This window comes from Gambusia affinis, linkage group LG03 (genome assembly GCF_019740435.1).
Source record: "Gambusia affinis linkage group LG03, SWU_Gaff_1.0, whole genome shotgun sequence".
NCBI lineage: Eukaryota > Metazoa > Chordata > Actinopteri > Cyprinodontiformes > Poeciliidae > Gambusia > Gambusia affinis.
The window spans coordinates 27642045-27657340 of NC_057870.1; the positions used below are offsets into that span (position 1 = coordinate 27642045).

The window sequence follows — 15296 nt, forward strand, 5'->3', positions numbered from 1 at the left end:
TTTACTATGATTATTTGTGAAATTTTTAGCCAACGTTTTTTTAGGTTAGACTACATTTTCGACAAGTCATTTTAATGGTTCTGTTGTGATACGTTTAAGAACCAATTTTTATTAAAACATTTTCTTTCGTTCACCCAAGTACGAAAGAAAAGTCCGAAATAACTACCTGTTAACAGCTGTTTGATTTCCTTTTATTTTTATTATTTTTATTTTTAAGTGTTAAACTATTTTCTTCTCTCTGTTTTTGCTCACTAAAAAGTTTTTAATTTCTTCATAGGTTCAAGAACACGAACACAGCATGAATGCACTTTTCGTTTAGTAGTTACCCCGGGCAACGCTTACTTGAAACACTTCTTCACCAATCACAAAACGGGATCTTGAAAATCAGCCAATCGGAGCACTCGTTCGTTATTTGTAGCAACCATTCTGTTCCTCAGACAGAAGTTCAGATTTTTCCTGAAGACAGGAAGCTGACGCGATCTAAATTGCTTAAACCCTTTACAGTATTTTTGTCTGGAGGTTTTTGGTTTTGTTGAACTTATTCTTGGCCTAAATGTCGCGGTAAAACCTCTGAAGGATGAAAACTAGAGATTCACCACCAGCTTCGCCACCGACTCACGTCCACGTAGCGGATAGCATACCTATCCATGCTCATATGAGGAGTCCCACCAGAACACTACAGGTTAGTTCTTTTCTGAAAAGGGAACGTAAAAGATTTTAAAGTTCTATTTATAAATTAATTTAGAGAAGACAAAATATTTTAAAAACTAAATATTTACCTATTGTTTAAATTCTCTTCTGTTTGAAAGAATCAGGATTTTACTTCCAGTGAATTGAAACATGTTAGGAAAATTCAATTATTAATTGAAGGCATGACAGAATTAAGTTTGTGAGAAAAAAGGGAAAAAACTATGATAATTCAGTAAGGAATAAAGTGTAAGGAATAAATTCACAAAAAATCAAGAAAATTATGCACAACCCTGACTCTTCATGAGACCGCATTAGAAAAACTTTCTCTTCAGTCAGAGGCTTCTTCAAGTTTCACTGTAATACAGACTGCCACAGGAGACCTTTCCTGCAAACAGCCTTCACCAGCTACAATAAGTCACTGAGGAATGTTAAATTACTATGAGTTAGAAAAACATTTAATTTCCCTTTTGGATTAATAAAGTATTTAAAATTTGAATTTAACTTTAGCACTTTTTCCTTTTGGATTTAGGGAACTGATGCTTCAGTGAGACGAGATGCAAGCAAGCCAAAGATCCGGAAGCCCTGGATTCCTCCAGGAATACTCTCGCGCAAGAGGAATGTTGGCTTCAACCAGTCTCAGGTTGCTTCATGGTGTTCATTTTATGCCATTGTTATAGTCTAGCAACTAAAAATATACCTAGAGAAAAGAAAAATATACTTAGTTTTTCCCAGCTCTTAAAATGGTTTAAAAAGGAGTCAACTGAAAACCCAAAATTGTTATGAACTGTCTTCTATTTGTGTATAAGATGGGCATATTTATTTGGCTCACTGGGTAAAGATGTGTAAAAAGCCTCTGACCAGATTTCCACGGGCTATGGCTGACAAATAGACCCACAGTATCACAGATCCTTCACCATCCCTTGCAGTACACTGAAGATGCTTAGCCACATTCATCATATTTCTTTCACTTCAGACCAAGCTGGAGTGTCTATTACAGAAAAACTTTGTATCATCATTTCTTGGTTGGGCTAATGTCACTTTGAACTATGGAAACCAAAGGAGTGAACAGCTGAAAAAACCCAACAGATTTTTAAAAAATGAATTAAATTTTCTGTTTTTGAAGATTTAATTGATAAACTTAATTTATTACCCAGCCCTGGTTACGTTTTTGATGGTTGGACAGAAAAGGCTTTTTCCTGTCATTCCTCTGAAACAACTCTATATCATAGATACTGTCTAATATTTTTTATCTATGAAGACTTGGTGACCACAAGATCCATTCTTTGTCGCAGTTTAACAGTGAACTGTGAGAGGTGTGAAGATACCTTGAGTGCTAGTTAAATCTTGTGGCTAAAAGAAATACACCTCTGTGTTGCTTTATTTATACAAAAACAAAACAAGAAGTCACTGATTGCTAATTATATATTCGTAGAGACTGATTAACTTACAATAAACAAAACATACATCAAAAACTGATTCAGTTTTATTCTGGTGATTTTGTATTTTAAGTGTCGACATTTAACCTCAGACATCTGACTTCAGATCTGCTTTAACAACAGAATCAAGAACATCTGTGTGTTTCAGTTCTTTCTGAGCATGTTTTCTGTTTTTGTCATTTGATCAGACCAGCAGATCGCATATTCAATCAGACAGTGGGATCAGGAATCAACAAGATGCAGGGCAGCAGGAGGAAGAGCTGCATGCAGTTTCTGAAGACCTCAGGGTCCTGCTAAGGGAACATGGCGCTTCAAAGACGTAAGAACCTCATTGAATAGCAAACATTATTGATTCAATTCAATTCAGTTTATCTATATAGTGCCAATTCACAACCTGTCATCTAAAAAATTTCACTTCAATACAATCATACATTCCAGTTCATATAAGTTGTCAAACTGGGCATTTGGTTTAGTTTTTATTATTTTATTATTAGTTTACAAAGTTTTCTGTTTAAGGAAACCCAGCAGATTGCATTGAGTCATTGACTTGACATTACAGCAATGGTGTCCAATCTTTTTGCACCGAGAGCCAAAATCCCCAAATTGAAACTTTCAAAATTGTACTTACCGTATTTTGCCCCCAATTAAAAATGCGTAATTTTTTAAATTAATTTTATCTCTTTTACTTCCACAACCGTAAATTAAGCATGTAATATTTTACATTTGCCTTAGTGTTTACAGTTATTTTACTTTTTGGGGCTAATTTTCTATTCCCTAGGTCTATGAAATGTTTTTAGTTTATTCCCTGCAACAAAAATAATATTGTTCTTCTAAAGCCTTTGCTTTATTTACCCAAATATAATGGATGCAATTGCCCAAATCTGATTTTCAGTAAAAAGCTGCTGGATGTTTACAGCACGACTCCAAAAAAAAAGCTAAAAATAAATTCTTCGTGGTGTTATTAACATTTTATACGTAAGAAGATGTACACCTGCCACAGAATATCTCAGCCTAAAAACTTACATAAAGTGTCCTGGGGTCAAAGCAGTACCATTCTTGAACTACAGTTTGGGGCTACACAAAATGTAATTTGTGTTAAAATACTGATTGAAGGTTGCTGAATTAAAACAACAGAAAATGAAAAGAATAAAATGTGCGAAACACTAAATCGCCTATGAACACAGATGTTAATACAATGTACTGTAAGTGACGAGCGTAGACTGTATCGTAGCACATCAGTATTCTTTTAATGAGAACTTGACGCCGCTCCACCACACAGCTCGACCGAATCATCGCTATTAAGTCGGTAACTTAAAGAGCTTGATGAGTGTTTACATTTCAAAACAGAACCAAATAAAGTACTTTTTCCACCCCAAACCGGAGTCTGTTTGGACCGTTTCACTTCCCAGCGCTGGTATGGCCGCCATCTTTGTTTCTACATCACAATGGCTACGCGTAAAGATGACCAACGGCGCCCTCTTCTGGTTGGCGGAAAAACTACAAAGCTAAAAGAAGATCTAAGCGGCGGCGGTCCTTGTTAGTTAATCGATTGGAACTAATTTTAATCTACCATTCTTCTACAAGTAATTGTAATGACCTGAATTCTGTTTATTTCAGTCAAAGGTCGGAGTCTTGCAATCGTCAAAGAAATGCAGATGTGCTCCTCAGGACGCTTGTAGAGGCAGAAATCGATGGTGTAGCTGTGGCTAATCAGCTGACAGCTTTGAAGGAAACCATTGACAGCCTTGCTAAGGTAAGCTTTACTCCAACCTACAGCTCCGAGTCCCACCTACACTGCAGCTCCTATAAAGCCAAATAAGAAATGTTTATTAACTATAATGGCAGTAAAAAGGGTGGTTTTAGCAGTTCTTCTGTATGTTTTTAAGCTACAATAGAATGGCACCACTGGTAAAAAAAAACAACAAAAAAAACAAAAAAACAAAACATTGAAAGTAATAATAATTGGTTGTTTATGTTTTTAAGTGACCTGTTCTTTATTATGCACATCTATTGAAAATTCTCATTCAGCTGATTTTATTGTACAATATATATATATATATATATATATATATATATATATATATATATATATATATATATATATATATATATCTATATATATATATATATATATATATATATATATATATATATAAAACTAGTTCCAAACTCAGCAGATGAAAATATTGGGTCCACAGATTATTTGGCCCAAATAATACATTTTTGTTTTGCTTTGTTTCTTTGCAGCTATCATTATGTTTCATATACAGGGCAGCCATGTTAGAGTTTAAGATTAAGGAGATAAACTGAAGTGACTATTTGTCCAAAATCAAATTTCAAAATCAAAAAACTGAAGACTCAAAAGTGATCAAAGCAAAAGTGAATTAAACGCAAATAGTCACTTGATGCACCATGGGTTCTGGTTTACGCAGTTCAAAAAAGAGGGATCAAAACAGTCAAAAATGTAGTTCTAGTGTCTTTTATTCCAGTTCAGGCAAACAAGTTATAGACAGAAGTGACTGACTGACTGGTTGGCTGATTGTCTGACTGTCCGACCGACTGACTGTCCAACCGATTGATAAAAAACCTTATGACCACCCACGTGCATAAGGAGCTACTTAGGACCTACCTATTTATACCGTGACACACCTACGTCCCAAACTGAAATTAATTAACTAATTAAGTGAATTGTTAACCAAAGAACGTATTCTAAATAACAAATTAAACAAAAATTCTACTTATAAATCAACTAATAAAAATACAAATGAACTAGATAATCTAAATTCTAAGATTTAACTGAAAGTAGATAAATAGCTCCTACATAAACTTTCCTGTTTTTGAAGGGAATTTCTATTATTTTCCCCAAATTGGTTTTTGAAAATTAGAAAAATGTGAATAGACACATGGTTACACACATAACCAACCATACAGCGTTGCAGTGAAGAACATTTGTTGTTATTTTTATGACATAGCACAGCAGACTGAAAAGGGGGTACCTGGAAAACCTGGAGTATGCTCAAGAACTGCTGCTCTGAATGATCGGATCAGTATGAACCCATCGGGTCTTTTGTTTTCCAGGAGAAGCGGCTGACGATGCTTCACACATCTGCTCTGGGACGGCAGCAGAAGCTGCTGCTCGAGAAAATAGAGATGTTTGATCAAACAAATCACAACCTTCGGGATCTCCTCAGGGACTGGAGCGTCTATGAGGTACAAGAAGCAGAGGGAGGCAGAGAAAAGCAGAATAATTCATTTCTGACTATTGTTTCTCCCATCAAACAGTTTTTACAATAGAAAAAGATTGAGACATTTTCAAACATTTGAAAGTGTATATTTAACAATGTTTAGCTTAAAAACAGGGTTTTCAATACTTAGTTAAAACATGTCGAAAGTACTGGCTGTAATGGTTTCTGTGGTCTTTAGGAATGTATAAAGTTTTAGTAATCGATTAACCTATTGATTATTCTGATGATTAATTGATTCATCTGATAAAAATATGTCACATTAGCAGATTTTCTCTTTAACAACTTAAGGCTTTTTATACAATACTAGAAATACATTAATAAAATGCAAATAAACACAAATTTCATTTCCATTTTTAAATAAGTTAAAACTATACCAATAGCAGAGTTTTGGTTAAAACATATGTACAAACAAAGAATGCAAAATGTATATATTTTTGCACAATTGTGGGTTAATTACTGCTATGAATATGTTGTTTCTTTCAATAAATGTTTCTATTAAAGCCTGTGTACTTCAGTTAATTATTAATTGATTACAAAATTAGTTGATAATTATATCAATAATTGATTAATCGCGATTCATCTGATTAATCGTTTCAAGGCTACATTTAATAAATACATTTAATCAGCAGCACCTTTCTTTAACTTTCCCCTTTTAAAATATGGGTAAGCAGTACTTATTTTTTCCAACAAATGTGCTTTATTAAAAGTAAGGTGCTGGTCTAAATTAGTTGCTGATTATATCAATAATTGATTAATCCGATTAATCATTTCAGCGCTTGTGTAAAAGCTCCGTATTCACATGCACATCATGTAGCTTTTAAATATAAACAATAATCTTCTTAGAAAGTACTACAGAAAGTGTTGTGGTTTCCACAGAAACAGTTGCTGGTGTGGCCGAAGGAGAGAGACACCTTGAAGAAGAAGATGGCTGACACTGAAACAGAAAACATGGTGAGTGACAAACACTTTTTCCTCTGATCGTCCATCTCCTTCACTGGTAAAAGTTTCACTCCTTATTTCGCAGAGACTTTCCGCTAAACTCTCAAACAAAGAGAAACAAGCTTCGAATCTCGCCGAGCATCTGGAGTTTGAAAAGGTTTGCAATTGCTTCACCACCAGAAAAACTAAAGTTCCTGATAACATCGTAAAGGCCTCTGGTAAGTTATGCTGCAGGTTTTTACAACATTGTTGCTGTCAACACAGGACAACTTGAAAACAACCGAAGAGCTTTCAAGGATCCTGGACTCGACCCGCAGCCACCTGGTGAACCAGCTGGAGCAATCTGAGGCAGAAAAGGTCCGCATGGCTGCTCAGATCCAGGTTTGGGAACGCAGATTTCACAACAACACTCTTCAGAGTAGGGATGCAAACAATTAATCAAGGTACGACCAGTTGTCGATTAATGGTTTATTAGATTAAAATGATTTCCAGCCGATTATGCTCTTAGACTTTCGTTTAGTGTTGTAGTTTGGCCGCCATCCAGCTGAGGGCGCCGCTGATCAATGGAGCCGTTGGTACTGAAACAAAGATGGCGGCGGGGCCATAAGAACCGCAAAGAAAAGCGGTCCATAGTCCGTTGTGGGATGAAAAAAGCACTTTATGCGCTTCTGTTTTGAAATATAAAAACTTGATGAGCCCCTTTTTACGTTCATAGACCTTATTCAAAAATGATTGACGTGCTGCCTAGACGAGGATAATATGCCAGTAAAGCGTAAGACATGACGCAGAAGTTCTTATTGACACGGAAAAAAATCGTGCCAATAAGAACGGTTGATTTTATGTATGAACATCTCTGTCTTAATGGGGAATTAAGGGCTTCAATTATTTTATTTTTTTCATCTTTTAGTCATCTACTCAGTAACCTAAGAGGTTCCTGTTTTATCTCTTATAATATGTATATGTTCATTAATGCGGGAAAAAAAACAACACAATTTTCTATTTAAGTTGGTATTTAATGCATCTGATAATTTTAAAATAAAATGCCTTTGTTAATTTAAGCATATGAAAAATGTAGCTCTCTGTGTTATTGAAGGATGGATAAAACTATAATACTTGAGGACTTTTGCCTTGTATATTAAGGTGTTTTTTAAATCTTAAATCCAAAATATATGGTATATATTTTTTGTACTGTCTTGGCTTAATTATTTCCCTGAATTAGTTATTTTTTTTAGTAAATAGCATTTTTTGGGTCTGTATACTCCAGTTAACAATTAATCTATTACTAAATTAGTTGATGATTATTTCAATAATTACAATCAATCGCAATTAATCTGATTAGTCGTTTCACCCCTATATCTAATGAGCACCAACTTTCTCTAACTTTCTCCTCTTAAATTATATGGAACCTCTTTTTAGAGGAAAGACACAGGAGGAGAGGTTATTGTCTTGCAATATTCAAGCTGATTCTGATCCTAATGAAGGAGAAAATTAACTATTTTAACAATTTTTTATCTTCTGCCCTGCGATCTGTTGGTGAGGTAGAGGATGCAGCAAAGTCAGGAGCGTCAGCTGGAGAAGCTCCGGGTTCTCCAGGATGAGCTGGAGACCCTGAAGATGAAGAAGGTGGAGGATGACAAGAAGTGGAAAGAAGAGCGAGAGTCGCTGAGTATAATCACGCTGCACGCTGACCAAGCTGAAGAGGCAGTGAGGCAGCTGGAAAAGAAACTACAGGAGAAGGTCAGAGACGGGGCTCAATGGGATTCTGAATTCTGGAGGTACTTCTAGATTTCTGTTTTCTCAATTTCTACTATTTTCTCAGGTGTTGGTTCCATAAAAGCATCAAGAAATAATATCAATAAATTAAAGAACATAATTAAATTCTGTTTCTGTGCAGTTTAGTGATAGAAATGACACTTTTTAAATAATAAAAAAAGTGCCACTGATCAGAAAAAGGAAGTTATCTATGCAGAACGCACACATCCTGGACACAGATGGTCAAAAAAACGTACATTTTTATTTCCTTTCCTATACATTTGTATTTGACATTTCCTTGTATTCGACTGCAAAAAGGAACAAGAGTTCTTGTTTTTGTGCAGAAACCTGGTGAATAAAAGCAGATTTTGATTGAAGCAAAGTGTCCGGTGGTGTGACGTGGCTGCCTCAGTCCTCATTTCTTTAAATGAACAGATTAAAGATGAAGAACTTGGATGTCAGGAAATGAAAATAGGATTTAAACATGATGCATTTTGTCTTGAAGGAGATGGAGCTGTCTCTCGCTGTGTCCGCGTCCAAAGACTGGTGTCACCGCCACTCGATAGAAGCAGCTGAGAAACGGCACCGGGAGGAAGAAATCTCGATTGTCAAACAGTGAGCAAAGAAAAAACAAAACTCATTTATAAAGATTCCCAATGATTTATGTTTTATAGTGGGATCTATAGGTATTCCAGCTACATTATTTTGATGAAATTGCAGAACAGTGATGGAGACACAAAGGATTTAATTTACGAGTTGGAACGTCTAGAAACACTTCAGTCAGATTTTGTCAGATCAAACTTGTGTGTGTGGTTTTTTTGGAGGTTTTTTTTTGTAGTTCATTATTTTCAACTTTATGATAGGGCTGGGCGATAAATCGATTTTATTTTTCCCCAAAGTGTTCCCTGGATTCCCTGGACATGTTTTAGATTTTCTATCTATTTGGACTTTCAGTTCAGCTCTACCTTAACTTAACTTATATTTATCTTATCTTATTGAACTTTTATTATCCTATTTAACTTGACTTGTTTAATTTAACTTATCTTATTTAGATTAACTTAGGGTAACATTTTTATCTTAACTTATTTAGCTAAACTTGGCTTAACTTAGAGTAATATAACTTACCTTATTTAACTTAATTTAATCTTATTTAACTTAATTTTTTACTGGTTGGACTTCATGATGTGAAAAGTTTCAACAGATGGTTTTAAAAGTAAATTTGCGAAAAGTCAAATGAAAACCAGAGAAAACAGCTTTCTGAAGGGAGTGGTTGGTTGGTGGTTTTTCTTTTGCTTTTTGTTAATGAGACATGGAAACTCAAGCTCTTTGGTCATGCCTAAGTTCTGGGATTTTTTCTCAAAGCTTTTTTTGTGGCACTGGTGGAGTTTATTTGCAGTATTTAAACCAGAAATGCAGCCTAAAATTAGATTTATTAAATATTTTGTTTAAAAGCTTTTTCTTAAACAAGCATGTCAAGAAAAGAGACGTTTTGGGTGAAAAAAGCACTAACTGCTGACTTCTTGGTGAAAACATGGCTGAACATGAATATGTTTTTTGTGTGTCAGGAAGCTCAGTGATCTGAACTCTCGGCTTCGCGCAGTGGAGGACAAGAATCGGGCCGAGAGAGAGGAGCTCAGAAATCAACTTCAGCACCTCAGCGCGGAGAACGCCTCCACCAAGCTGGAGAACCAAACGCTCAGGGTAGTTTCACACGACAAAGAGAAAGAAAAGTTAAAGACATGTCATCTAATCTGCTTTTACTTTATGATCAGAGAGAGTTGGCGTCGACTGATGAGAAATTAAAGGGACTTCAATCTGAGGCTCGTGAGCTGAAATCATCAATGAAAAAGTCTGAGAACCTGGTGGAGAAATTCAAGCAGAAGGTGAAGCAAACATGAGGCTTATAGCTTTGGGTTTTTCATTATAGTTTAGGTAGGGTTATATAGTACTATAATTTGCCCTAAACTACTTGTGTGGGGGAAAAAAATCCATTTCACATCAGTTCGAAATGCTAGTAAATAGATTCATAAACACAAACTGAAGGATATTGCATGTACATAGTTTTAGTTTTATAAAACTAAAACGGATAATCTAGTTCCAGTTTTATAGTTTTTCCCCATTAATGTTGCAGTATTTAACTTTTATAAAGAATGTGTTTTTATTTATTTGTTAAGATTTCAAGGATTTTTTTTTTTTGTCATACCATTTCGCAATCGCTTGCTTGTAGTTTGTACTTGGGGCCCAGTTCAAGAAGCCTAATAAATAAGTAAACAAGTCATTGATGTGTCGTTAATAAATATGGTGATGCATAGAGGTGCAGTGGCATCATGTTGTGATAGTTTGTTATGACACAGATATTCTGTGAAAGGATTGATGTCTTCCCGGAGCTACTATTGCCATTTGAAGAAATGTACCGCTTCTGAGCCAAAACAACCAATCAGAGGCAGGAGGCGGGGCATAGCGCTGTCAATCAGCTTCCTGTGCTCACTGCTAAATGTGAGGGAAAATCCCAAAGACACTAATAAAGTTTTTGTCTATCTAATGGCAGAGCAACAAGTTACCATTACAGAAAAACCATTTTTCCGTCATCATCGGTGGCTATGCTAACTAGCCGTAGCGTTCATGATAGGCTATGCTAGGTGCCTTGGACCATTTGTCTTTATTTCAGTTAACAAAAGTTTTTTCCCAATTTCAGTTTTTGATAGTTAGTTTTATTTAACTGTAATAACCTTGGTAAACGTCACTCCACGAAGGTAAATTGGCACAGAAAATCCTCCAAACAGGATGTGAAAATGATCTGTGTTGTTGTTGGGTTGCGGTTCAGGTTCATCAGGCTCGCCTGGAGTCAGAGGAGTACTGTCTGAAGCTGGAGGCGGCGCAGAAGGAGGCCCGGGAGCAGAAGGCGCGCCTGGAGAACGAGAAGGATCAAGTGAAACGGGAGCTGCTGATCCAGGTGCAGGAGCTCGAGGCGCTGCCGGAGAAACTGAGGCGGGCCGAGCAGCAGCTCCGAGAAGCCCAGGATGACGCCAACGCCTACGAGAGGAGGAACCTGGAGCATCATGCTGTCCTGTCTGAAGTCAGACACAAGGTGATCTGCCTGGCTGCAGGTTCTAACGCATCATCCAGGTTCACTCTTATCAGCCTTTTGACTCAGCAGAACCTTTTTTCATCTTTATCATCACATCCTTCTGCAGGGTGCTGGAAATCTTTGAAAATGCTTGCATTTTGTTTAGGTGTTTTTAAGGTTTGTAAAGTGCTTGATTTCTGAAAAAAGACATTGAAAGTGCTTGATATTCAAGCTGCAGTTTGGTAACAAAGTTTAAAGAAGCTTAGTGTAGCTAGGTGATGGGTGGAGTTCAGCTGGGCTGGCGAAGTAACGGGCCGAGCCGAACCTCACTGGGGTTACTAGGTGGAGGACACTGCCTGCAAATTTGTTAGGGGATTTTAGTTAGATTTAATCAATCTAATGTCTGATTGAAAGCCTAAACTTGGAAAATATTATTTATAGTTGAAACCAGAAAGTTTCATTCACCTAATAAAAAGACACAGGAACATTTTTCTATTGCTATCTGAAGTTAAATCTGACTAAAATGTTCTTGTTTTAGGTTAGTTAGGATCACCAAAATTATTTTAAATGCCAGAAAAGGTAGCAAGAAAATTTTTTTAGAGATTTTATTTGGTAATTCTTTTTGTATATTGTGTTTAAGCATTTAATTTAAACAGGAAGATAATTTACGGTAACACAGTTTTGTTGGTGTTGTTTCACTGTGATAAATATTTATTATTCCCAGCTTATCAATGACTTATTGATCTGTGCAATTGATATAAAATCTGACTTAGTGTTTTGTTCTCGTGCCAGCCAAGTGTTTAAGCTTCTCATGAAGTCACATCCCATTGAACATAACATTGCTGTTATGCAACAATATCAGTTGCATAGCAGCAATATTAATATCATATATTGATCGTAACTCATGAAGGAATGACTGTGAATACTGTTAGCAGCTCAAAATGTAGGAAACGTTAATAAATGAGTGTTTTGGGGAATTTCTAACAGTTTCTTTGTGACTGTCTGCAGGTCGAGCACCAAGGTGCTCAGCTGGAAACGGTTCAGCAGAGAAACCTGCTTCTGCAGGAGGAAAACAAGGTCCTGAAGGAGAAAATTAACAACCTAGAGAGGTATTTTTCTTTAACTTCAACACTTATATAAAAACCAATTTATTGAGTTGATCCTGGTTGTTAAAGGTGACCTATCATGCTTCCTTGAACAGGTGAGGATAGATAAGTCTACAGACTATACAAAACATGTCCTTTGCATTTTCTTTTGCTCAAAATCAGCGCTTTCAGCAGTAAAACCATCTGACCAATGGAGCTGGGCCTCAGCTTTGGTTGCTAGGTGATGAACAGAGTTCCGCTGGGGTTGCTAGGTAACGGGCTATGCCTCACTGGGGTTACTAGGTGAGGAACAGAGCCTACTGATTTGTTCCAAGAATTCTGGTATTTTTTTTAGCTTTAGAAATTTGGACTCAGGTCCCAGTTCAAGAAGCGTAACAAATAAATAGACAGGAATAAATAATAGTATATATATACATATATAATAAGTATAAATGCAAAGTATATATGCATATTAGTGCACAATATATTGGCACTAACATTGATATCGGCCGATATTTGTCATTTTTTAACGTGTTGGTATCAATAAAGAAAACTGGGCCGATGTTAACAGCAAATATTTATTTCAATCTTGTTGCTGCCTTCTTTTTTTCCCCAAAGTTGTTGAAATGTTATACATATAATACATAATATCTGCAAATATAGTACAGTTATCAGCCATAACAACAATATAAATATCAGATATTAATTTTGGCCCAAATTTTTATATCTGTGCATCTTTTATGTATATAACCAAAGTTAAAAAGTGAGACGAAGCCGTATTAAATGTGTTTGTGACGTTACATTTGGGACTCTTTTGAAATGGCTCGTTTTCCTCACACCTAAAAAATATTAATTTATTGCCAAAAAACAGCTTGATGGGGTTTTTTAAGCGTTAAAGTTGTTTTTAGAAGCAGTAGAAACCTGAATGGAAGTACAAAACAATAATAATAATAGGTTCCCTTTAAACAAATCAGATGAGTTCATGTTTTCATTTAGATAATATATTTCAGGACTTAACAGTAAAATCCATATATTTTAGATGAAATGAAGTGAAACTGGAACAAAAACTGCTCTGAGTCTGAATTCTGCCTCCTTGTTCTGTCGTGAAACACTTTGCTGTGCCTGTGTGTTCATTGTAGGAAGCTGGAGGACATGAATGCAGAAAACAGAGAGATGTCCCAGGCTGTCAGTGTAAAGGAAGGAGGCATCCGCAGCCTTCAGCAGCAGCTGGAGGAGAAAACACACGAGTGCACCGTCGTGTCCCAGCAGCTGCGGGAAACTCTGAACGACACTCAAAGACAGGTCAGAAACAGAAAGACCTTTCTTAAAGTATAAATATAAAATTTGATTATGTGACTGCTCATAAATATGCAAATCATTGAATCTGTGTTTGTAAAAGATTATAATAGAAATCACAACAGTAAGTTAAGGTTAAATAAGAATGAGAGACTGTAAGGTAATATGTGGTGCAGCTTTTAATGCTACATGTTAAAAATGTAGCTTGTGTATCTCCAAACTAAATGTTTAGCTCAGAGCTAACTAGTTTAAAGCTAAATATTTAGCTTCAAACTAAATATGTATCTTGTTATGCATTTAGCTTATTTAGTTAACTAAATATTTAGGTGGCAAACTAAATAGTTAGCGCAAAGCTAAATATGTAGTTCAGAGCTAAATATCAAGCTTCAAACTAAATATTTAGCTTATTTAGCCTGTTAACTAATATTTAACTAATTATTCAACTTGGAATCTAAATATTTAGCCCGTTTGCTAATTAAATATTTAGTTTGAAACTGTCATTTATAAATTAACATATTAAAAATATGACTGACAAATTAGCTCCAGTTTCTTCTTTATGACAGGCTAAATGACCCAAATTATTTCTGGTAATTTTTCACAGTGTAATGTTTCTAACAGCACCCTTTACAGTTCTGATAAAAAGACAAAAAAACTACTGAATATTTAAAAGAAGTTTAAAAAACTGCAAACAATTGGGATGTGCAATAATACAGCAGAGTTATAAAGACTACCAGAGTTTATCGGGAGCAGTTTAAAGCATTTATTTTCTTCTCTTCTTGTTTGAATTTCTTGTTTAGTTTGATTGATATGATTAGCTCCATTTACAATAAAAGTTTAGCTGATTTCAAGAAAAGGAAAGTCCAAACTCTGATCATGTTTATCTCATGAACAAAACTTCCAGGTGGACGACAGCATACAGCGACTTCTGGCCAAAGAGAAAGCATCACAGTCCAGATCGTTGGAGCTGCAGAACCAACTGAGTCGGGCCAAATTGGAGCTGAATCAGCTGCAGCGAAGCAAGGAGGACGTACGTCATTCATCCCTCATCAGGTCTGACTGCAGCCTTCGATGGGATTAAAATGTGTTTTCTGTCTCCAGATGGAGCGTCGCTTCCATTCTCAGCTTCAGAACTTGAGGGAGCGACTGGACCAGTCGGATTCTACAAACCGCAGTTTGCAGAACTACGTTCAATTTCTGAGAAACTCGTATGGAAATGTCTACGGAGACTGCTTGCTGAGCACTGCTGATCCGCTCCTGGAGCAATAGAGCACAAATTAATTCACATTTATTGTGAAATTGCTCAAATGCTTTTAAAATGTGAAGGTCTGAGCATTATTTATTGTCCTCAGAAATAAATATTGCAGTCTTGATGCTTGTTTTATTTATTAAATGTTTTGTTTTATGTGGCTAGAAGTGAAAACTTGTATCTTTGAATTTTTTTAAGCTGAAACGTTTGCTGTTCAACTTCTAATCTACTCACAAAATATTTAGAGATTCTGAAAACTCTTCAGTCAAAATCAGTTTACAAGTTATTGTCCTACAATTTTATTAAATAGATTACTTTTTTTTATACTTTTAATGTTTTATTTTCTTAGTTAAAATCAAAAATTAAAATTTTCTTATTAAATTGTTTGTATTTTATGTAACATCTCTGCATAAAATACAATGAAACTAGATGTCATATTTAATTTAATTAAATATTTAATTCAAATTTCTACTTAATTTGCCTTTGGGATCTATAAAGAATTTTTTAATTTGAATTATTAGTGATGGACATAACGTGATT

At 35.5% G+C, this 15296-nt stretch overlaps 1 protein-coding gene across 1 annotated transcript; it reads left to right on the forward strand.

The window, feature by feature from the left end:
- The first annotated feature begins 409 nt into the window (after positions 1–409).
- On the forward strand, positions 410–14880 carry odf2b (outer dense fiber of sperm tails 2b). Its single transcript, XM_044111553.1, has 17 exons — positions 410–682; positions 1220–1330; positions 2315–2445; positions 3744–3879; positions 5205–5336; positions 6248–6322; positions 6396–6467; positions 6575–6691; positions 7853–8047; positions 8568–8677; positions 9628–9763; positions 9835–9945; positions 10887–11150; positions 12138–12238; positions 13354–13516; positions 14412–14537; positions 14609–14880. Exons 1-17 carry the CDS (start codon positions 578–580, stop codon positions 14774–14776), a joined length of 2253 nt encoding a protein of 750 aa, XP_043967488.1. The 5' UTR covers positions 410–577; the 3' UTR covers positions 14777–14880.
- The last annotated feature ends 416 nt before the right edge of the window (positions 14881–15296 follow it).